The sequence below is a fragment of the Mercenaria mercenaria genome, chromosome 1 (assembly GCF_021730395.1).
Source record: "Mercenaria mercenaria strain notata chromosome 1, MADL_Memer_1, whole genome shotgun sequence".
NCBI lineage: Eukaryota > Metazoa > Mollusca > Bivalvia > Venerida > Veneridae > Mercenaria > Mercenaria mercenaria.
In genome coordinates this window covers 63755398-63779458 of record NC_069361.1, presented here as the reverse complement: position 1 = coordinate 63779458, position 24061 = coordinate 63755398, and the positions used below count along the sequence as shown (strand labels likewise).

Below are 24061 nucleotides of genomic sequence, written 5' to 3'. Positions count from 1 at the left end.
TATTTAAAGGGACTGTGAAATGCTTTTATGGGTTTCCTGTTTTGATTCTGAGTGCATTAGCACTGGGTTGGTTGGTTGTTTTGGGTTTAATGCCATTTTTCAACAGTATTTCAGTTATGTAACGGCGGGCAATTAACCTAAACATTGTTCCTGGATTCTGTACCATTACAAACCTGTTCTCCACAAGTAACAGCCAACTTCCCCACATGAATCAGAGGTGGAGGAATGATTTCAGTCACAATGTCTTTAATCAAATCGTCACGGAGAACATACACCACACCCAAGGCTCGAACTACCCGCAATCCTTATATCTGCGCTCTCCTTACTGAGCTAAGCGGGCAGGCATATTAGCACTGGGAGCTTGATTTATTTTTTGCTGATCTGGAATCAACTTTGTTTTTATTGTATTCATATTTAAAGGGTTTTCTTGGGTAATCATTAGGCAAGAGTGAAAAAAACCTTTAATTTCAGTTTAATCACATTAGATTCACAAGGATAAGAAATTAGATTTACAAGGATAAGAAATTAGATTTACAAGGATAAGAAATTAGATTTACAAGGATAAGAAATTAGATTCACAAGGATATGAAATTAGATTCACAAGGATAAGAAATTAGATTTACAAGGATAAGAAAACAGAATCACTGAAATGTTGGTGAATTTTTATTTACTTTAAATTAAAAGACTCAAAAACAGGAAATCATGTAAAAATAGTTAAGAATCTAGTTCTAAAGTTCCTTTTTCAGCTTGCATGTCATGGCGATAAAATCTTTCCATGTTTACCTAAAATCTCTCCACTTCTTACTAAAATCTTTCCACTTCTCCCTGATCTATGCTGAGGGAGAAGTGACTTCTCCCTAAAATCTTAGCCTAGCTTAAGCCCTGTATATATGTAAATCTTTTGAGGTATACAGTAAACTATGAGTGTCCAAACCATCCTTTTAAGTACAGAACTGTATTATCTCTAAGCATAATCTATTCAAGACAAATTGTAAAACTTTTGAGGCATATAGTAAACTATGACGTTTCATGAACTAGTATGTGGGTCAGTGCAAGTTTGATCCTGATGTTTAAGTATATAGTAAGCTATGAAGTATCATGTACCAGTATGAGGGTCAGCGTCTGTTTGCTCCTCGTGTTGAGGTATGTGTTAAACTATGAGGTATCACAAACCAGTATGAGGGGCAGTGCCAGTTTGTTCCTTATGTTGAGGTTTGTAAAAAAATATGAGTGTCAGAAACAGTTAGTTTGTTCTTGTGTTGAGGTATGTAGAAAACTACGAGGTATCACATACCAGTATGAGGGTCAGTGTCAGTTTGATCCTGGTGTTGAGGTATGTAGAAAACTATGAGGTATCACATACCAGTACGAGGGTCAGTGTCAGTTTGATCTTCATGTTGAGGTATAAAGTTAACTATAAGCTATCACATACCAGTACGAGGGTCAGAATCAGTTTCATCTTCCTACTGAGGTTTATAGAAAACTATGTGGTATCATGTACCAATATGAGGATCAGTATCAGTTTAACTTTGCGGTAGATATCATGTACCAGTATGAGGGTCAGTGTCAGTCTGATCTTCATGTTGAGGTATAAAGTAAACTATGAGGTATCACATACCAGTACGAGGGTCAGAACCAGTTTCATCTTCCTACTGAGGTTTATAGAAAACTATGAGGTATCATGTACCAATATGAGGATCAGTATCAGTTAACTTTGAGGTAGGTAACATATACTAGTATGAGGGTCAGTATCAGTTTCATCTTCATGCTGAGGTATAAAGTAAACTATAAGGTATCACATACCAGTATGAGGGTCAGTATCAGTTTCATCTTCATGTTGAGGTATGAAGTAAACTACAAGCTATCATGTACCAGTATGAGGGTCAGTATCAGTTTCATCTTCATGCTGAGGTATGAAGTAAACTATGAGCTATCACATACCAGTATGAGGGTCAGTATCAGTCTGATCTTCATGTTGAGGTATAAAGTAAACTATGAGGTATCACATACCAGTATGAGGGTCAATATCAGTCTGATCTTCATGTTAAGGTATAAAGTAAACTATGAGCTATCACATACCAGTATGAGGGTCAGTATCAGTCTGATCTTCATGTTGAGGTATAAAGTAAACTATGAGGTATCACATACCAGTATGAGGGTCAATATCAGTTTCATCTTCATGTTGAGGTATAAAGTAAACTATGAGCTATCACATACCAGTATGAGGGTCAGTATCAGTCTGATCTTCATGTTGAGGTATAAAGTAAACTATGAGGTATCACATACCAGTATGAGGGTCAGTATCAGTCTGATCTTCATGTTGAGGTATAAAGTAAACTATGAGGTATCACATACCAGTATGAGGGTCAGTATCAGTTTGATCTTCATGTTGAGGTATAAAGTAAACTACAAGCTATCATGTAACAGTATGAGGGTCAGTATCAGTTTCATCTTCATGCTGAGGTATGAAGTAAACTATGAGGTATCACATACCAGTATGAGGGTCATTATCAGTCTGATCTTCATGTTGAGGTATAAAGTAAACTATGAGGTATCACATACCAGTATGAGGGTCAGTATCAGTTTCATCTTCATGTTGAGGTATAAAGTAAACTATGAGCTATCACATACCAGTATGAGGGTCAGTATCAGTCTGATCTTCATGTTGAGGTATAAAGTAAACTATGAGGTATCACATACCAGTATGAGGGTCAGTATCAGTTTCATCTTCATGTTGAGGTATAAAGTAAACTATGAGCTATCACATACCAGTATGAGGGTCAGTGTCAGTTTGATCTTCATGTTGAAGTATAAAGTAAAGTATGAGTATCACATACCAGCATGAGGGTCAGAATCAGTTTCATTTTGATATTGAGGTTTAAAAGAAGTATGAGGTATCATGAACCAGCATGAGGATCAGTTTCAGTTTAACTTTATGTTGAGGTATAGATAGTAAACCTTTAGGTATCACATACCAGTATGAGGGTCAGTGTCAGTTTGTTCCTCATGTTGAGGGGGCTGTATGGTAGCATGGTCGGCCTCCTCACACAGAGCAAGATCCTGGATCAGTAACATCAAACCACCTGCAAATAGTTAAGCATTATAAATGATTCTAACAGGATCCGATTCATTTTCCTATTAAACAAAGAAGGCAGAAAACAGTGAATTATTATACAACAAATCACTGTTCTGACGTCACAATTATTACGTCATGGCGTCAAACGGCATAGCGGCGCGCTGGAAAAGAAACCTATTGAAAACGGACAAATATTTAATGAATGTTGTCAAGGATGTACTTAAAAATCCTTGGTAATGTGTTAGAATTGAAATAATATATCTCATTTAGTGATTTGCTCTTGAATAAATCATTGTTTGTCGTTCAGCTGCGCCCTCGTGATATAATTCCTTCGCATCTGAACTCCAAACAATGATTTATTCAACGACAAATCACTGGATGAGATATATTATTTCTTAATTAACACTCCTGAAAATGATATTCAGATATGCCTTTAACTTATTATATCATGCTTAGATATTATTCCCTTGTTGTTGTTTTTTTAGTTACAGTAAAAATGTGAAATTCATGATTTCATTGTACTCAATTTTCTGTCTAACAAGGTAAGCAATTAATCTAACCAGTCTTGGATTTCTCATATATACATATACTAGATTTCTTACATATACATTCTTACATATACTAGATTTCTTACATATACATTCTTGCATATACTAGATTTCTTGCATATACTAGACTCTATACACTAGATTTTTAAATGTACTAGTCTTTATACACTAGATTTCTTGCGTATACTAGACTTAATACACTAGACTTTTTACAAATCCTAGACATCATACAGTAGATTTCTTGCATATACTCAAGTCTTTATACTCACTTCCTACATATTTGAGACTTTATACGCTAGATTTCATATGTATTCTACATTTACAGCAAGTAACTATTTCTGAAAACCTTTTCCCATTAAACTACAACCCCTAGAATCTAGATCCCAAAGTGGCAGCTCCTCATATAAAAAAATTATTAAGATCTACAACAACTTACCAAGAAGCATCTGAGTGTTAGCTGAGTCCGTTTCATTCAGCAAAGCCTTAAACAAGAGTTCTGTGATACGTGATTTCAGTGATATAAACGATATGGTGTGTTCTGGTACATTCTCATTGGACAGAATATCTGAAATATGGAAAGCTAGATTAACATAAACCTATTATAAAAACAATAAATTCTTACATAAATTTTTCTGAACTTCAAAAATAAATTTCATAAAAAATCCTCAGACTGATTAAAGTAGAAACAAATTGAACTGTAAACCATGAATAAGCAAAGCAAGGAGCTGCGTTCAATAAACGCTTGATGCCCCAGGTGGCATCCTTGTCGATACAAAGCAACCTAAGTCCAAAACGAGGTCAAGTTCAAGGTCAAGGTCAAACTGAGGTCTGGTGATGTCTGAAGATGAGGAATGGTCACAGGTTACATCTGCATTAGTATCAAGTCATTCTAGTTAGGGATATTGATGCTAGACGAAACAGTCCCACTTGGTTAACCTCGTACGGATGGACGAACGCACAGGACAATCACTGTATGCCTCCCACATCAGTAGATGCTGGGAGCATAAAAATGTTATGGCTAGTGTGTGAATCTACTGAAGGCTAGGATCTTCATCACAAACTGAATTACTTCACAGTATGTAAATTAAAACTTCAATCTTACCTTTAATTTCTAAATCTTTGAAGTGTTGTGGCAGGCACAGCATTGATAGAAGAAGGTGAACGCATGCTTTCCTCAGCTCTACACTGGGTATTTGCTCACACAATCTGTAACATGTCAGAAAGAAGCATTTAGAGGGTAAACACAAGCTTACCTCAGCTCTGCAGTAGGTATCTGCACACACAGCCTGTAACAGTGCCCTCTATGCCCATACCAAGTTTTATGAACCTAGCTTGAATACTTGTTGAGTAATTGCAGGATCCAGATTTTCAGACAGACAGATGTACAGACAGACATAGCACAGTCCTATCTGGTGTTTCACTGGTATGGGACTAACAATATCTGATACATTTATACTATCCACTGTAAATCTTGCTTACTTTAAAGGATGTTCTGTCAGGTTCATTATAATTTATGAAATACCAGTTCTGCCTCATAGGTTCGTAATCGGTCAATCACAAGTAAAACGTGTTGCAATTATATTGCAAGGTCGTGCTGTCTACAGCAATGTTTTGCTGCAGTGTTCTGACTTTCTTATGTTTATAATCATTGGCAGACTTCAAAATTTACAATAGCAATAAGTGTGCCATTTCATAATGACTCAGTAAAAGATCTGGGGCTCTGTCATTCTAGCAAAGCAACAAACTCTGTGTGTTTTCTTTAGATATGATTCAAGTAATGACAATACATGTAAAACACTTTCAAGTTACTAAATTCAAGACTTGCTGCTGAACTAATCCACGGTTGTGTACGATAGTGGCCAATATGGACATAAACAATGTACAGGAGTACTATCCATCAGTTTATATTAAATCAAATCTTGTCTGAAATATTAACCTAGTTACCTAAAATGTCAAAGAGCTATTTCCCCATACTGTATGCACAAAATATAGTAAGTTGAAGAAGCTAAACATTATTTCTACCTATCTTTTATAATGTTCAAATTCACTATCAACCTATGGCAGGTCATACAATTTGTAACAACAATTTTTTATGTTCTGAATGGAACCAAGTATAAAGAGCACCTCTTAAATGGTCTTCCTTGATTTTTTGGGGGAAATGTCTGGCTATGTGCACTAAATCACATACTTTGACAGAATTTTTAAACACCATTAACCTAAAAGATACAAGTGCTGCATCAGAAAAGTAACTCTTCTACCATATTGCACTGAAGGAAAAACCTGGGACTGGCACTGAAGAAAAATATCTCAAAACGTACAATCTGACAACCCTCTATTCTCGTCATCTGCAGAACTCGGTTAAATTAACAATAAACAAGAGGGCCAAGATGGCCCTAGGTCGCTCACCTAAGAAACACTCCATAACAGTGTAAAACATGTTTGTCCTAGTGATTTCATGGAAACAAATATTCTGACCAATATTCATTAAAATTGGACCAAAAAATTGGTCTCTTGCGATAAAACAAGCATTTTCTTAGATATGACCTAGTTTTTGACCCTAGATGACCCATGTTCAAACTCGACCTAGATTTTATCAAGGCAATCATTCTGACCAAAATTCATGAAGATCAACTGAAAAATACAGCCTCTATCACATACAGAAGTTTTTTCTTTGATTTGACCAAGTGACCTAGTTTTTGACCTCAGATGACCCATATTCAAATTCGACCTAGATTTCATTAAGGCAATCAACCTGACCAAATTTCATAAATATCAACTGAAAAAAACAGTCTCTATCGCATACACAAGATTTTTCTTTAATTTGACCTAGTGACCTAGTTTTTGACCTCAGATATCCCATATTCAAAACCGACCTAGTTTTCATCAAGGCAATCACTCTGACCAAATTTCATGAAGATCAATTGAAAAATACATCCTCTATTGCATACACAATGTTTTTCTTCGATTTGACCTAGTGACCTAGTTTTTGACCCCAGATGACCCATTTTCGAAATCAGCCTAGATTTTATCAAGGTAATCATTCTGGCTAAATTTCATGAAGATCAGTTGAAAAATACAGCCTCTATTGCATACACAAGGTTTTTCTTTGATTTGACTAAGTGACCTAGTTTTTGACCCCAGATGACCCATTTTCGAACTTGGTGTTAATTTCATCAAGGCAATCATTCTGACCAAAATTCATGAAGATCAATTGAAAAATACAGCCTCTATCACATACACAAGGTTTTTACGTGATATGACCTAGTGACCTAGTTTTTGACCCCAGATGACCCATTTTCAAACTCGGCCTAGATTTCATCAAGGTTATCATTCTGACCAAAATTCACGAAGATCAATTGAAAAATACCGCCTCTATCGCATACACAAGGTTTTTCTTTGATTTGACCTAGTGACCTAGTTTTTGACCCGCGATGACCCATTTTCGAACTTGGCCTAGATTTCATCAAGGCAATCATTCTGACCAAAATCCATGAAGATCAATTGAAAAATACAGCCTCTATCGCATACACAAGGTTTTTCTTTGATTTGACCTAGTGACCTAGTTTTTGACCCGAGATGACCCATTTTCGAACTCAGCTTAGATTTCATCAAGGTTATCATTCTGACAAATATTCATGAAGATTAATTGAAAAATACCACCTCTATCGCATACACAAGGTTTTTCTTTGATTTGACCTAGTGACCTAGTTTTTGACCCGAGATGACCCATTTTCGAACTCGGCCTAGATTTCATCAAAGTTATCATTCTGACCAATATTCATGAAGATTAAATGAAAAATACAGCCTCTATCGCATACACAAGGTTTTTCTTTGATTTGACCTAGTGACCTAGTTTTTGACCCGAGATGACCCATTTTCGAACTCGGCCTAGATTTCATCAAGGTTATCATTCTGACCAATATTCATGAAGATTAATTGAAAAATACAGACTCTATCGCATACACAAGCTAAATGTTGACAGACGACAGACGACGGACGACGGACGACGGACGACGGACGACAGACGACGGACGACGGACGCCGGACATCGAGCGATCAGAAAAACTCACCTGAGCATTGCTCAGGTGAGCTAAAAATAAATGAAAGTTCTTCTGAAAGTGTGCATTGAAAAATTCCTATACTAGTGTTCAGGAATACATTTTATGTGTATATACAACATATTTAACAATTAATATATTGCCTTAATAGTTAAATACTTTAAAACTTTACTGCAAAGTGCAAAATTGTTCGTAGTGTACCAGTTTTTATCCCCTAAATAATAATTATAAACATCCATTATAAACTCTGACAAAGAAATTTAACCGGTAAGACTTTCTTTTGCAAATGTCTCCTAAAACAGGAAAATCTAACCGGAGAACAAAATATCACTTGTTTACACAAATGTCAACATTAAAGTTCACTTCAAGATTTAAAAATTTCCTGTGACTATCCAGATCAGTGCGCTAAAAATTCTAGTATAATTCTAATTGTTGACAAGGGAATAAAATAGTATACTGTTTTGCTCTGGTACCCTGCACTGCTGAGATAACACATAGTTAACAGGTACCAAGACCTGATTTCCATTGTCCTAAATATCTATCACATGACTGTTCAGTCTGCAAAAGGTTTTATAAAGCACAGCCTGCACACAATCTAAACTTTGAAGAATACTACTCCATTTCACTTAACTGAATGTGCAGAATGTTCCGAGTAGTTGAAGGAATATGACTAAGAAGACAAACACCACAATATCAGAGGAATTCTGTATCAGAGGACATTGATTGTCAGGCATATATTAAACATATAGCTCACATAAAACACAAAGTTTCTTGTATTCTGACTTTCTAAAATGTCTCATCACTTACAGATACACATGATAACGAAGTTTACTGCACAATTAGTCAAATATTAGTCCCAACAGGGGATTACTGTAAACTCAAGACCTTACGATCTTTATTCCCAATTCTCTATATAATATAGTGCAAACTTCACTTCACAGATACTAGCAAGATTGTTTGTAGTGTACCAGTTTTTATCCCTAAAATATAATTATAAACATCCACTATAAATTCTGACAATGAAATTTAACTGGTAATACTTTCTAATGCAAATGTTCCCTAAAACATGAAAATCTAACCGGAGAACAAAATATCAAATGTTTATATGTATGTCAATATTCAAGTTTATTTCAAGATTTAAAGGCCATGTTCCTGCGACTATACAGAACAGTGCACTAAAAATTCTAGCATAATTCTAATTGTTGACAAGGGAATAAAATAGTATACTGTTCTGATCTGGTACCCTGCACTGTTGAGATTACACATAGTTGACAGGAACCAAGACCTGCTTTCCATTGTCCTAAATATCTTATCACGTGACTGTTCAGTCTGTACCAGATTTTATTTAGCACAGTCTGCACATGTTCTAAACTTTCCGGAACACAATTCCTTTTCACTCCATTGAATGTGTGCAGAATGTTCTGAGTAGTCAAAGGAATATGATTAAGAAGACAAACATCACAATATCAGAGGAATTCTGTATCAGAGGACAATGGTTGTCAGGCATATATTATACATATAGCTCACATAAAACACAAAGTTTCCTGTATTCTGACTTTCTAAAATGTCTCACCATGTACAGATACACATGATAATGAAGTTTACTTCACAATTAGTCAAATATTAGAAATTATTTTCTTCTGCAAATAATTTACTTTATTTTGCAAGAAAAAGCTGTCAACACCGTTGCTATGCAGTTACGTCACGATCACTACGCAATTGGTGATCTTCGGATATTATCGTCCGTTACGCATGGTTTCTAGCCAGCATGCTATCATTAAGCCAGGTATCAGTTCTACCAACGGTATATAAGCACCAAAAGTCTGTGCAAATTTCTCTTTCTCGATTCAACACTGAAGATATACTACGCTGCTAAAAGCTCAATTTCACAGCTGTAAACTCTATTACGTTTATCATGCCACGTGGTCGACGTGTACGGAGAAGGAATTAGCTGCTGCTGGGCCAAGGCAGCAAGGTGCTGCAGGTCAGAATCCTAATGCTAGGCGGGAACACAACGTAAATAATGCCGATGTCAATCCTGTCAACGATGATGCCGTTGCCGGAGATTGGTTGATTCACATTGCCAGACGGACTCTCCACCCTCTCCAAATTCGGTGGTAACTACACGGGGACAGACGCGCACGAGCGAGGACCTCGATGGTGCAAGAAACAGCTTATTACAGCCAGATGCGGACGCTTGGATGTTGGGTGATTCCATCCCTTATTGGGCCGGGATAAGAGCTAAAGCTACTGGAAAACCCAACCTTCGCTTGCCAGGTAAGACAACTGCCTGGTGGGCCGTCAGGGGTCTGCACTGGTTCTCTTTTCGCTGCACTATTGAGGCTGCAGTCCTGCTCTCATCCCCACCCAAAGCCATTATTATTCATTTAGTGGGAAATGACTTGACCTCTCTTTCAATTTTCCAAATTAAAAACCTAATCAACAGAGAGGTTAAATACCTAAGAACAGCTTTTCCTTCAGCAACAATTATTTGGATTGATATACTGCAAAGACGGGTGTGGGATGGCGCAGTCAATCCGTGGCGTACCATAGAGAACAAGCGTACAAGGGTTAATCGCTGGGGCAGATATTTGGTCCGCTCATCTGGCAAACATGATATTGTATCTCCTGACATTGATTCTGCAACTAACTTTTGGAGACAAGATGGCATCCATTTAAATAATGTCGGTTTAGAGTTTTATCTAGACTATATTGGACTGTACTGGATAAAAACTTAAAGCAATAGTGTTTATATTTTAAGCGCTTTGGAGGTAAAGCTTGATACTACTGCTACAGAAGTCTGCTGAGCTGGAAATATGAGACTATTTCATGAAGGAAAATTTAGTTTGCACAATGTTCTTTAAGAATTTTTGGGGTATAAATTTCTACAAATTTATTGTGGCGTAAAAATTCTGTCGGTCGAGGGTTGAACATGCCCACCAGCAAAAGTCACCGCTTATACACAAAATTATTTTATTATTTGATATTGTATGGTATCTGTCTGTCGATATTGGGGCCTTGGCCTCATTCCTGTTGGTTTGGGGGCCTATTCGACTGACGTATTTATAGTAATAATACACAGCGTAATTTGAATCGCGGTTAGATAAATTCTGATTGTAAGCCTGCAATTCTGTTTGTGTTTCTAGGTTTTGCCCAAGTGATCTGGCAATCCTAGCTTGCTTAGTTTACTGTTGCGCTTTTCCATATTTGCCTAGTTTGCGTAGTTTACTGTTGCACTTGCCAAGTTTTTTACTTAATTAATTGGTTTCAAGTAAATTTGCGTCTTTGCCCGTGGATTCCAATGATAGCTTGCCTTATTCGCAACAGGTTATGCCATTTGCTTATTTTGCTATTCATGTCGGACAGTTGCTTCAGCACTCCCTGTCATAATATTGCAGGCTTGGACAGTTGCTTCGGCACTCACTGTCATAATATTGCAGTCTCGTTACTCGTTTTTATGGACAAAAATTTGCATCGATCCGCACTTCGTTTTTACTCATTCAGGCTCGCTGGTTCTTCTCGACCGACTGTGTTTGGACAGTTGCTCCAGCACTCCCTGTCCAAACATTAAGTGGCCTTAAACCTCCAAACTTACCATAATAATGTTATTATCTACATTACTTGTTACCCCTTGTGATAAATGTCATATGATGTAATGTTTTACATGATTCTTATTGAATAATAATGATAAATCGTGAAGTATTTTGTTTTATTTACTTTCGAATGATAAAATAATAGTCCCAACTGGGGAATAAACTCAAGACCTTACAATCTATATTCCCAGTTCTCTATATTATGCTAGTATAGCACCAGTCAATGTAAACCTTGGGGGAAAAATCACAGCTATTTTATACAGGACAAGTTTAATACTTTCCCCACCTACCCAACTTCAAATCAATATTTCTTTTTGATTTTTTTTTTAATATATTTTTTCTCTGAGTATCTTTGAAACTGGGAATAAGTGACCAAAAGTTGATAAGACATATACAGCTATAAAATGCAACACCTGTGTTATGATTTCAGACAGAATTTCATCAAATGCAGTCTCTCAAGATACTTACTTATTTTCTTAAAAGTTGTAGAAATACCAAGGTCTAAGTATGAAACTGTTAAATGAAAGCACTATATCTGCAAATTTAAATCACCGTCTCACACAAAAACAAGAGCTGTCACAGGAGAGCTCGACTATTTCGATGCTGGATAGTGAAACTGGGCAAATCTGAGGAAACTAGAGCTGTCACTGGAGTGTTTAATGACTCCAATTGTGGATGAAGATATTGCACAATAGCCTGAGTCTATGTCAAAAATATCAACTTAAAGTAATAAGAGAGGTAAAGATAAAATTCTAAGTAAAAAGGGGGAATAATTAATGAAAAACTGGTGCCAGAGTTATGCACCTTGCGTCATATGGTGTGGGTGATGATGTTGAACAACTATTTTAAGTTTGAATCAAATCCATTCAGTAATGACAGAGTGAAAGTGCATCAAAACTTTAACCTAAAATTCTAAGTAAAAAGGGGAAATAATTCATGAACAAGAGTGCCAGAATGTCACAATATACGCCCGTCACAGCAAATTTCTTTACTGTAGCACCTGTATTTGCAAATGGAATTTTAATTTTGTGGTTGTTTAGTAATCATTGTAATTCTTTTGTTTTTCTAAGTCCACAAAAAAACTCCTTACCAGGTAGAGATACCTTAAAATACACCTAAAATTAGAAAGTAACATCTATGTTGTACCACAGAAAAGTGGTCTTGGTTTTTCCCTACGGTCAATTATAAAAAAGTTACAATATAAGTTATTTATAGTAACAACTAAGGGAAGTTAATCTTTAAAAAAAAAAAAAAAAAAAAAAAATCCAAAAAAAATTTGTAAGTCCACACAAAAATCCTAACCAGGTAGAGATTGGTCAAAATACACCTCAAAATTGGATGTAACATGCATGTTGTACTACAGAAAAGTGGTCTCCATTTTTCCCTACGTCTAGTAATGAAAAAGTTACAATATAAGCTATTTATAGTAACAACAAAGGGAAGTAATTCAAAAGAAGGGACCAGTGCATGACACTCCATCTCATGATGGTGTACAATTGTGCCAAGTTACATCAAAATCCCTCCATGCATGAAGAAGAAATGCTCCGGACAAAGTCATTCTTGTATCTGACCTTTGGCCTCTAAGTGTGACCTTGACCTTAGACCTAGGGACCTGGTTCTTGCGCATGACACTCCGTCTCATGCTTGTGAACATTTGTGCCAAGTTATATCAAAATCCCTCTATGCATGAAGAAGAAATGCTCCAGACAAAGTTTTCATTCTTGTATCCTTTGACCTCTAAGTGTGACCTTGACCTTAGACATAGGGACCTGGCTCTTGCGCATGACACTCTGTCTTGTGGTGGTGAACACTTGTGCCAAGTTATATCAAAATTCCTCTATGCATGAAAAAGAAATGCTCCGGACAAAGTTTTCATTCTTGTATCCTTTGACCTCTAAGTGTGACCTTGACCTTAGACATAGGGACCTGGTTCTTGCGCATGACACTCCGTCTTGTGGTGGTGAATACTTGTGCCAAGTTATATCAAAATCCCTCTATGCATGAAGAAGAAATGCTCCGGACAAAGTTTTCATTCTTGTATCCTTTGACCTCTAAGTGTGACCTTGACCTTAGACCTAGGGACCTGGTTCTTGCGCATGACACTCCGTCTCATGATGATGAACAATTGTGCCAACTTTCATCAAGATCCCTCCATGCATGAAGAAGATATGCTCCGGACAAAGTCATTCTTGAATTTGACCTTTGACCTCTAAGTGTGACCTTGACCTTAGACCTAGGGACCTGGTTCTTGCGCATGACACTCCGTCTCATGATGGTGAACATCTGTGCCAAGTTTCATCAAAATCCCTCTATGCATGTAGAAGATATGCTCCGGACAAGGTCTGTGGACGCTGTCAGCCCGCCCGCCCATCCGCCCGCCAGGGGCGTTCCCATAATACGTCCCGTTTTTCAAACGGGCGTATAAAAATTGGTCCCAGAGTTATGCACCTTGTGTCATATGATAAGGGTAATGATGCTGAACAATTGTTTTTAAGTTTGAATCAGATCCATTCAGTAACAACAGAGATAGAGTGAAAGTGCATCAAAACTTTAACCTAAAATTCTAAGTAAAAAGGGGAAATAATTCATGAAAAATTGGTCCCAGAGTTATGCACCTTGTGTCATATGATAAGGGTAATGGTGCTGAACAATTGTTTTTAAGTTTGAATCAGATCCATTCAGTAACAACAGAGATAGAGTGAAAGTGCATAAAACTTTAACCTGAAATTCAAAGTAAAAAGGGGAATAATTCATGAAAAATTGTGCCAGAGTTATGCATCTTGTGTCATATGATGTAGGTGATGATGCTGAACAACTATTTTAAGTTTGAATCAAATCCATCTAGTAATAACAGAGGTAGAGTGAAAGTGCACCAAAACTTTAACCTGAAATTCTAAGTAAAAAGGGGAATAATTCATGAAAAATTGTGCCAGAGTTATGCACCTTGTGTCATATGATGTGGGTGATGATGCTGAACAACTATTTTAAGTTTGAATCAAATCTATTCAGTAATAACAGAGATAGAGTGAAAGTGCATCAAAACTTTAACCTGAAAATCTAAGTGAAAAGGGGGGATAATTCATGAAATTTTGGTGCCAGAGTTATGGCCCTTATGTCAGATGATGTGGATGATGATGAGGAATAGGTATTTCAAGTTTGAATCAAATCCATCTAGTAATTACAGAGATAAATTGAAAAAAGAGAAAGTGCATCAAAACTTTAACCAAGGTGGGGACGCGGAAAGATGCCGACGCCGATGCAAGTAGGATAGCTCTCCTTATACTTCGTATAGTCGAGCTAATGACTTCTTTATTTCCAGACTCAATGTGTACATGTCTGCAAGAGTTGAAGCTTAGTAAGGAGGGAGATATTGCTTCAACTTTACACAAAAAAAGCTCTTCATCAGAGAAAAATGCAAGCTTCAGGTTCTACTAAGTAGTACAGTTAATATCTACAAGTCTGGTATTTTAGCAATGAAAACCATTCCTAGTAGCTCTGCATCATAACAAACGACAATCTATCATATGGCCAAGGATTAGACCCTCTCTCTCATCCGACTTGCTTACAGTTTTAATCATCTGCAGAACCCATCCAAGTTGTATAACTTTCTTCAAGATTCATCACAGCAATATCAAAGTTTATCAGCTTTTTTTCCATATTGAAAGATTTGACAGGGTGACATAGAAATTTATCAGTTGCTAACAGTAAGTATAAGTACCTTGATGGAGGAGTGTTTAGGGCCACCTGACCCTCAATAAATATGGTTTAGACCCTGCTCAAAGAGCAGAATTCTTTCATGTTAGGAAACTACCCAGCTGGCTAGCAGCTGCTTAGTGGTTCAAACCCTACAGTGTCAACTTGTGCCTAAAATAATGACCACACAGGCATGTGAGGTTTTTCTATATCATAACACTGAAAAGTCACATAAACTGTGTTTGGGTGATTTCATTCCCAACAAAACAAAATACAAAATATCAATTCAGGAAACAAAGAATCTATATGATTTCCAACCACAAAAAACAGTAGTGAAGCTTCAAATATGTAATACTTGCAAATGTAATCAAATACCTAACAGTGAATAGTAGGAGACACAGATACAGTAGCTACTTCTTGTACATAGCATACCATAATATGCCCTGAAATTTAAGTTATCAAACTATAATGCTGCACTTTAGGATGAGGAAAGAAGCAAGGAAAAGTTTAGAAATTTCACTCCTACGTACAAAAACATGAATTTCAACCATATATGAAAATTTTCAGAATCTGTGATCACCATTTATAAATTCTGTGTCAGATTCTCGGTCACATGATCATCAGTGCATGTAATGTGTAGAGATTATTTCTGACTTTCAGATTATCTGTCATCATTCACAGAACTATTTATAACTAAAATATAGACCAACCTTAAGCAACTATGTAGCAGTTAAATTGCATTTCCTCAAATTGATATCATACTCAAAAGTTGATCAAGGTAGTGGGCACCTAGCATGCCCCCATAAGATTGGTCAAGCATACATTTTTTTGACACCCTAAAACTGAGACATTTAGAAGAAATTTTCAGTTCACTCATTTGCAAAAATATCAAATCATAATGGAAAGACTGAAAAGCTGTAAAAATTAAAATCTAATGACTTTGCGTTCTGCTAAAAATATACCCCCGTTTCACTATCTGAGGAACGCTTGCAAAATTTTGTCCTAGGTGGCATGAACTCAAGCCCACTCCTAGAAATTTTGCCTCTTCTTTCATGCTCAGGCGAGATAAAAAGACAATCAGGCAATATTAACAGGCAACCTTGACCTTTGAAAGCCAAAAACAATAGTCATCATCTACTGATGACAAGCAATCAACACATCAAGTCTGACTGACACAGGTCAATACATTCTCCAGTTATTGAAACCAGCGTGTGTACTGATGGACCAGCTAACCAGACCAAAGCAATATATTCAACCTCCCTTGAATGGTGTAAAAACATTGAAATTAAGTGACCAAGTGTATTTCCAGAAATATATTTTGGGAAAAAGAAGACTGTCAGGAAATCGCAAAATATATAGAAAATACATTCACATCAATAGTCAAGGAGAAAAATTGTGATGAAAAATAACAAAATATCAACAGAAACCATATTCATAAACACTTTCGGTACACTTTCAGCAGTATTTTGATAATTGTATACTGAAGGCATTTCACTATTGACACTAGTAAGAAATTTCAGAGAACAAACACCAGCACCATATTTCAACAAGACTTCTGCATCAGATGGGGAAACACTCAATCATAACATCTTACTTGCTGGAAAAAAAATCTGTATGCCATAAAGCATTTTGACTTTCTTTTGTTTTATCCTCATTTGCAGAATTTGACATGAATTTCATCACTACAAAGCAATTTTGCTGTATTCCATGAAATTTCTATTTTTTTAACAGAGAATGTCTGAAGACAGTAAACTTAGTAAACTTGACAGTCATGGGCAGGTAGTTGGGGGAGGGGGGGAGGGGGGGAGGGGGGGGGGGGGGGGGGGGTTGAAACAAGACAAATGCAAACAGGGCAAACGTTTTTCTGCATCAGATAAGAAAATTGTCTATCAGTATTTTTTCTCTTTAAATGCCTTAAAAGATCTGACTTTCTTCTTTCTGTCTTCATCTGCAGATTTTTGCATGTATTTACTATAGACACAAACCTGAACTTTGGTGTAAGATCATGAAGAACAAGCTCTAGGGAGTTGAGGATATGTGGCACGAGAATCTGTGCACCAGCGAGGTCCACTCTCAGTAGGTCGCATGAGTTGAATAAAATGTTTGACAAAACTGGACCGCTCATATTCTGTAAGATATCAACACAAATGTCACATTTACAAATATATATATATACACAAGCCTTTCTTCTAAAGCATTTTAAATTACTCTTTACTTTAAGATATGATTGAGTTGGATATGTTTAGTGACAAGTAGTCTCAAGTCTCTCGACACCATGGTATTTCGCTTCCAGATAGTTACAACGTGTTTTCACCCATCAGTTAGCCTCTAACACCATAACATCTGTTAAACAATCTTTCTGCTAACCTTAACTTACTTGTACTTTTTTTCTGGTTAAAACTGTCATCTTAATATCATCTTGTTTTATTTTAATGCAGAGTCTTAGATATTTTTCTCTTTTAGATCCGCTGTAAGTTGTTCTTTTTCATTGGCATTCTCTAAAATGTTCACTTTCATGAAATCTAAATTTTAACAAATCGTTATTTAGTGGACTTGATTTTTTGGCCCCAATTCTTTAAGCAAGTCACTTTAATGTGTTTAATGTAAAGGACAACATTTGATCAACTTTTAAAATCTTAAGTGTCTTTCCTAACAGGAGTAAATTACTAACATACCTCATCTGTTCTAAGCCCATAATACATGGCAAAGTAGAACCTAGAATAGTAAGCTGGTAGTATTTCCTCCCCTGTTTTATGAGCACAGAACAGCCTACATAATGTTCCACATGCTTCAGCTCGCCCAGCTTCATACGTGTTGTCAGAATGTGAAGTTTTCTCTGGTGACGAATCTATGGACAGCGAGGTCGGACGTGATTGATCAATCAAAGAATTTGTTCTTCTATGAGTCTGACCTATTAGTAACAAAAATAAAGGCACATGTCAGTCATTTTCTCCCACCGCAATATCAATCTATAGATGCAGCTTCAGCCCGTCACTGAATGACACACAATTTGTATGACTTTTATCTATATTACCTTAGATTATCATTAATCTTAAGACTGTTGCCAATCTTAATCCTTAACAAGAATTATTACATCATGGAGTCCAAAAAAAATAATTGGACTGATATTTAGAGACACTTATATTGCCATGCATGAATTTTTTTTTCAAATGCCAATACAATGCATCAAAACAGTAGAAAATACCATCTGCACAGCAGTACAGCAAAACAGAAAGAATGACATACATGTATACAATTTCAGCCTAAATTTTTCAAGATGAAACTTTTTTCCAGAATTTTCTATATATCTGATATCTCAAGAAGTGTAAAAAGCATAAACATTTGTAATGGATAGAAAAACAAAAGAACACAGAATAACAAGAGGACCATGATGGTCCTGAATCGCTCACCTATCCCCACATGACCCAGTGTTGAACTGAGTATGACGTCGTTATTTCTATTATTTGACATAGTGACCTAGTTTCTGAGCATATGTGACCTAGATATCATCAAGATAAAAAATTCTGACCAATTTTCATGAAGATCCATTGAAAAGTATGACCTTTAGAGAGGTCACAAGGTTTTTCTATTATTTGACCTTATGACCTAGTTTTTGAAGGCATGTGACCCACTTTTTAACTTGACCTAGATATCATCAAGGTGAACATTCTCACCAATTTTCATGAAGATCTCATGACTCAGTTTTGAACTTGACCTATTTCTATTTTTAGACCTACTGACCTAGCTTATGAAGGCACGTGACCCACTTTTGAACTTGACCTAGATATCATCAAGATGAACATTCTCACCAATTTTCATGAAGATCTCTGAAAAATATGGCCTCTAGAGAGGTCACAAGGCTTTTCTATTTTGCGACCTACTGACCTAGTTTTTGACAGCACGTGACCCAGTTATGAACTTGACCTAGATATCATCAAGCTGAACACTCTCACCAATTTTCATGAAGATCCATTGAGAAATATGGCCTCTAGAGACGTCACAAGGTTTTTCTATTTTTAGACCTACTGACCTAGTTTTTGACCCCATGTGACCCAGTTTCGAACTTGAGCTAGATATCATCAAGGTGAACATTCTGACCAATTTTCATGAAGATCAATTGAGAAATATGGCCTCTAGAGAGGTCACAAGGTTTTTTCTATTTTTAGACCTACTGACCTAGTTTTTGACCCCACGTGACCCAGTTTTGAACTTGACCTAGCTATCATCAAGGTAAACATTCTGACCAATTTTCATAAAGATCTCATGATAAATATGGCCTCTAGAGAGGTCACAAGGTTTTTCTATTTTTAGACCTACTGACCTAGTTTTTGACCGCACATGACCCAGTTTCGAACTTGACCTAGATATCATCAAGGTGTACATTCTGAACAACTTTCATAAAGGTCCCATGAAAAATGTGACCTCTAGAGTGGTCACAAGCAAAAGTTTACGGACGCACAGACGGACGACGGACGCTGCACGATCACAAATGCTCACCTTGTCACAAAGTGACAGATGAGCTAAAATTTAAAATAATTCTATTCTGTATAAGCAAGAACTTACCTGCATTTTTATGCACTGAGTGTATTTTAACATTTGCCAGCGATGCATCAAACAGCCAGGAACCAAACAGGTGCAGAATGCTGTTACATTTAGGTCGGCCTGGTGCCAAGGGGAGACGACTGTCCAACGACAACAACCCAGGTAGGCACTGAGGTGTGGGTGCACTTGACTTGATTAACGCCGATGAAGCTTTGCTGCCTGAAAAAAAGTAAAATGACTCTCAGTAGGAAGCCATCTTTATAGATTTTATCAGTGCTCACTAAAAACATGCAGTGTACAAATATACTCGAGCTACATGACTTGTTATCACTGACCACTACTGTGCCGTGGAGAACTACATGTACCTAACTTGGGATGTGTTTTAATAAGAAATAAGCCTCATCACACCCTATTACCTGATGTTCACCACGCCGAGGGATGCGGCTGCCACAGAGGTGGAAATTAATAACGGTGAGTAGTGGTGTTAGTTTTTTTTAGCTGTATTTTTTCATTTCGACTTTCCATGAAGATATTCTGGTGCAAGCATACGTGTAAATGCCTAAACATATTATATGATTAATCCTGGCTGCCAACTTTGCGAAATAAAGAAGAATTCAGCTGTTTAAATTGGACGTTTATTAAAATCGATGCGAAAATCATATTCAATGGCCCCATTCGAAGTGTTAACAAAATAATTTGATCGAATTTACCTCACATGTCAAACGATCAATCATCTGGGGATAATCCTTGAAAGTTTCAAGTCTATCTGTATGTTTACACCGACGTTCTGACCCTCCAAAGGGACCCGGGTATAATCACATATGATAAACTTTACCGCAGAGGGCATTTTTAAATGATGCCCATCCCGCGGAGGAGTCAAAATATAGGATATCGTTTACGACAGAGGGAAATTTGGTGTGAAAACGTCTATTTTGGCATTTTTTCTTTCTTTTTGAGACCTGGGAGATCACGGAATTATTTGCAGCATGCCTTGTTTATACTTTGTTTAATAATGGGCGATTTTCAATGGCGAACACTGCTGTAACACGGTGTTATTTAGTCTAGATTGAACTTTTATCTATCTCCGACGTTGTTTTGCTACTATAGGTCTTCATTTTGTAAACTCATTTTTGTTTCAATTTCTTTTATCATGAAATATACAGAAATAATGATATTGTAAGACCTGTTGGTATCAGTACTTGCGTTCTTGCTGGATTCAGTGTTGAATTTACAGTTTATATTAAATGATAAATCGTTTTGCAATCAGTCTAGATTGTATTTATATATATCTCCTACATTGCATACAATCTGATACTGTACATGTATAGTGTTGTTTTGCCACTGAAAGTCTTCGTTTTGTAAAATCATTCTTGTTTCTTTTTTTATCATAATATACAGATATTTGCTGCCAGCAATGAAATCCTAAGTCCTGATACTTGCGTTCTTGATGGATTCAGTGTTGAATATAGGTTAATATCAAATATCAAATTGTTTTGCATTATCAAGCTTTCATACTAAGAGGCTACTGATAGTAACATAGTTCTACATAAAACATCAGTTAGGCTAGAAAATTTAAATATAATATTTTGTTGTCAGTGGCATAAGTCAAGTGATCGGTTCTAAATAAAGCTGTTATTCATTAATCGTTTACAGAAATGTTCTAAACAATTTATCTTGTATTCAATTTCAGAACCAAAGATGAAGGCATACATGTGTTATTGCTGTAACAATGATTTTGAAGTTAACACTGGAGTGAATGACCATTTAGTTAATTGTCATGTCAAGAGAGATCTATCAAAATGCAATGGAAATAACTAAACCACCAGTTATTACCGAGTGACTATCTGAAATGAAGATTTCATTTTGATCGATCTCTCTTGACAACTTTAAAAATGTATCCAATTTTGATATTTTGCCTTGTACCTTCAATAAATGCCCACACGCTGGTCGCTAGAAATAAGTATTTCACCTTCGTTTGGAATCATGGATATATGTTTTTGTCCTATATCCAGCATTCCAATAATAATATATAATAGATGCCAAACGATTTAAATCTAATATTAACCGTAACTTCAACACTGAATCCTGCAAGAACGCAACTACCAGGACTTAAGATATCATTATTTCTGTATATTTCATCATAAAAGAAACTGAAACAAAAATGAATTTACAAAATGAACATTTACAACAGCAGAACCAATCTATACATGTAGCAGATAGTATGCAACATCGGAGAAAGATAGTTCAATCTAGACTGATTAACACCATGTTACAGCGGTGTTCGCCACTGAAAATCGCCCATTATTAAACACAAGTATAAACAATACATACTGCAAATGATTCCATGACCTCCCAAGTCTTAAAAGCGAAACAAACAGCCAAAATAGACGTTTTTACACCAAATTTCCCTCTGCCGTAAACAGTATCCTATATTTTGACTCCTCGGCAGGATGGGCATCATTTAAAAATGCCCTCTGCAGTAAAGTTTATCATGCGTGACTATACCCGGATCCCTTTGGACGGTCAGAACGTCAGTGTAGACGTACGGACAGACTTGAAACTTTCCAGGATTATCCCCAGATGATTGATCGTTTGACATGTGAGGTAAATCCGATCAAAATATTTTGTAAACGCTTCGAATGGGGCCGTTAAATATGATTTTCGCATCAATTTTAATAAACGTCCAATTTAAACAGCTGAATTCTTCTTTATTTCGCAAAGCTGGTCACCAGGATTAATTATATAATATGTTAAGGCATTTACACGTATGTTTGCACCAGAATATTTTCATGGAAAGTTGAAATGAAATAATACAGCTTAAAAGACTAACACCACTACTCATCGTTGATTTCTGACCTCTGTGGCAGCCGCATCTCTCAGCGTGGTGGACATCAGGTAATAGGGTGTGCTCATGTTATATTCAGAATTAACTGTCATTGAAATATGATTTTCGTATACTTAGTTTTATTTCAATTATTTATGATATTAAATAAATCTAATATCCTTAACATGCACAGTGTCTACTATCATCCAATTAAATCAGTCTTGAATAAACAGTATAAACTGCAGTATATACTTCTTTGTGTCAGTGGAGCAGTTATTGCAGCCAGTGGACGTGCAGACTTCCTCTGACCTGGTGGTGTAGGTGGACCCATCACAGATTGTCGGCTGGGCTGGAAACTCATGTTAGTTAACATATTCTCTTCTTTTACATCTTGTGCTATACCTGTAACATTGATGTTTGCTGCATATATTGAAAGGGTAATTTTCATCGTATCATCCTCTAAATTCTATGGTTTTCTGAAAATATTTGGCATTTTTTATTTCTCAGATATTACTTACTGTATTTTACAGCAAGAGGATTGGCTATTTAACACTACGAAATATTAACACTTTATAAACCACAAACCCACATTTAGAAATACATGTACTACATCGTAAGTTTGCTTCTCTGCTGTCTCCGAAATTTTTTTTTTTTACCTAGAGCATACATAAAATTCCATTGTACTTTTTTTCCATCTCCTACATAATTTTCAAACAGAAAGTAAAAGTGCATTTCTAGCATTTAACAGAGATAAACATTTAATATATCATTTGCAATACTCATCCTTTCTCATACAGGAGTATGTTTATATGTATATAAATTTAAAGCAGACATCAAATTTAATGTCTTTCTTACCTAAAAATGCATTAACCATGATGGACACCCCTCTCATTGCCTTGTAGAATATCTGAGGCAGTTTATTGAGGCACTCATGTTGCCTTGGGTCTACCACAACTTCACTCTCGAGGGCAAGTCTCAGGAACATCGGTGTCTGGCTGATCAGCTCAGGCTTAGCTAGATCTACAGGATTTTGTATTGTATGTAAAAACCGGAACCAGCTCTGTGCTACACAGTCATTGCTCATGTCAACAGGTACCAGCGATACACCATCATCATCAGCTGCAACATCAGAAGACAGAGATTCTATCCACAGTTAGTGTTCGAGAAAAGTACTACAGCTGTAACTACAGACAACTAATACCCCATGATGCCAGTTTATTACAGGCATAGTAAAATGTTGTGATCATGACCTTTGACCTTCAAGTGAAACCCTAAACTTGGACCTAGTAACCTGAAATTTGCACTCCGCAAGAAGACTTGATGACATTTACAATTGATGATAGCTGTATGTTTATCCTCCCAGTGGTTAAGAAGATATGGAATAGACACAAATTTAAGGTATTTGATCTTTTAAGTGTGATATAAACCTTGAACTTAATTACCTGGGTCATGTGCTCTGCATGTTGTCTTGATGTGGTAAACAACTGATGTAAGTTTTACAAAAATTTTCCAAGCAGTTTAGACAATGCCGTACCGAGTGGACACAAAGTTAAGCTATTTGACCTTTGGCCTCCAAATGTAAAATTGACCTTGGGTTGTGTGCTCTGCACATTGTCTTAATGAGGTTAACAACTGACACTAGTTTTATGAAAATCTTCCCAGCAGTTAAGAAGTTACGGAACACAGAGGATGGATGGACTGACTGACTGACGGATATGCACAAATCC

The 24061-nt window shown here is 36.5% G+C and overlaps 1 protein-coding gene across 7 annotated transcripts in view; it reads right to left on the bottom strand.

Annotated features, from left to right (window-relative positions):
- Window positions 1-24061, bottom strand: part of LOC123535870 (ral GTPase-activating protein subunit beta-like) — a 76865-nt gene that overhangs the window by 30391 nt on the left and 22413 nt on the right. For all 7 annotated transcript variants that reach the window (XM_053549367.1, XM_053549370.1, XM_053549375.1 and 4 more), the window contains 8 exons: window positions 23190-23453; window positions 22587-22736; window positions 19532-19729; window positions 17644-17879; window positions 16954-17096; window positions 4727-4830; window positions 4061-4189; window positions 2976-3083 (listed from right to left, as the gene is read on the bottom strand). In XM_053549367.1, coding sequence (XP_053405342.1) covers window positions 2976-3083; window positions 4061-4189; window positions 4727-4830; window positions 16954-17096; window positions 17644-17879; window positions 19532-19729; window positions 22587-22736; window positions 23190-23453 — 1332 coding nt within the window. The remainder of the gene's footprint in view (window positions 1-2975; window positions 3084-4060; window positions 4190-4726; window positions 4831-16953; window positions 17097-17643; window positions 17880-19531; window positions 19730-22586; window positions 22737-23189; window positions 23454-24061) is intronic.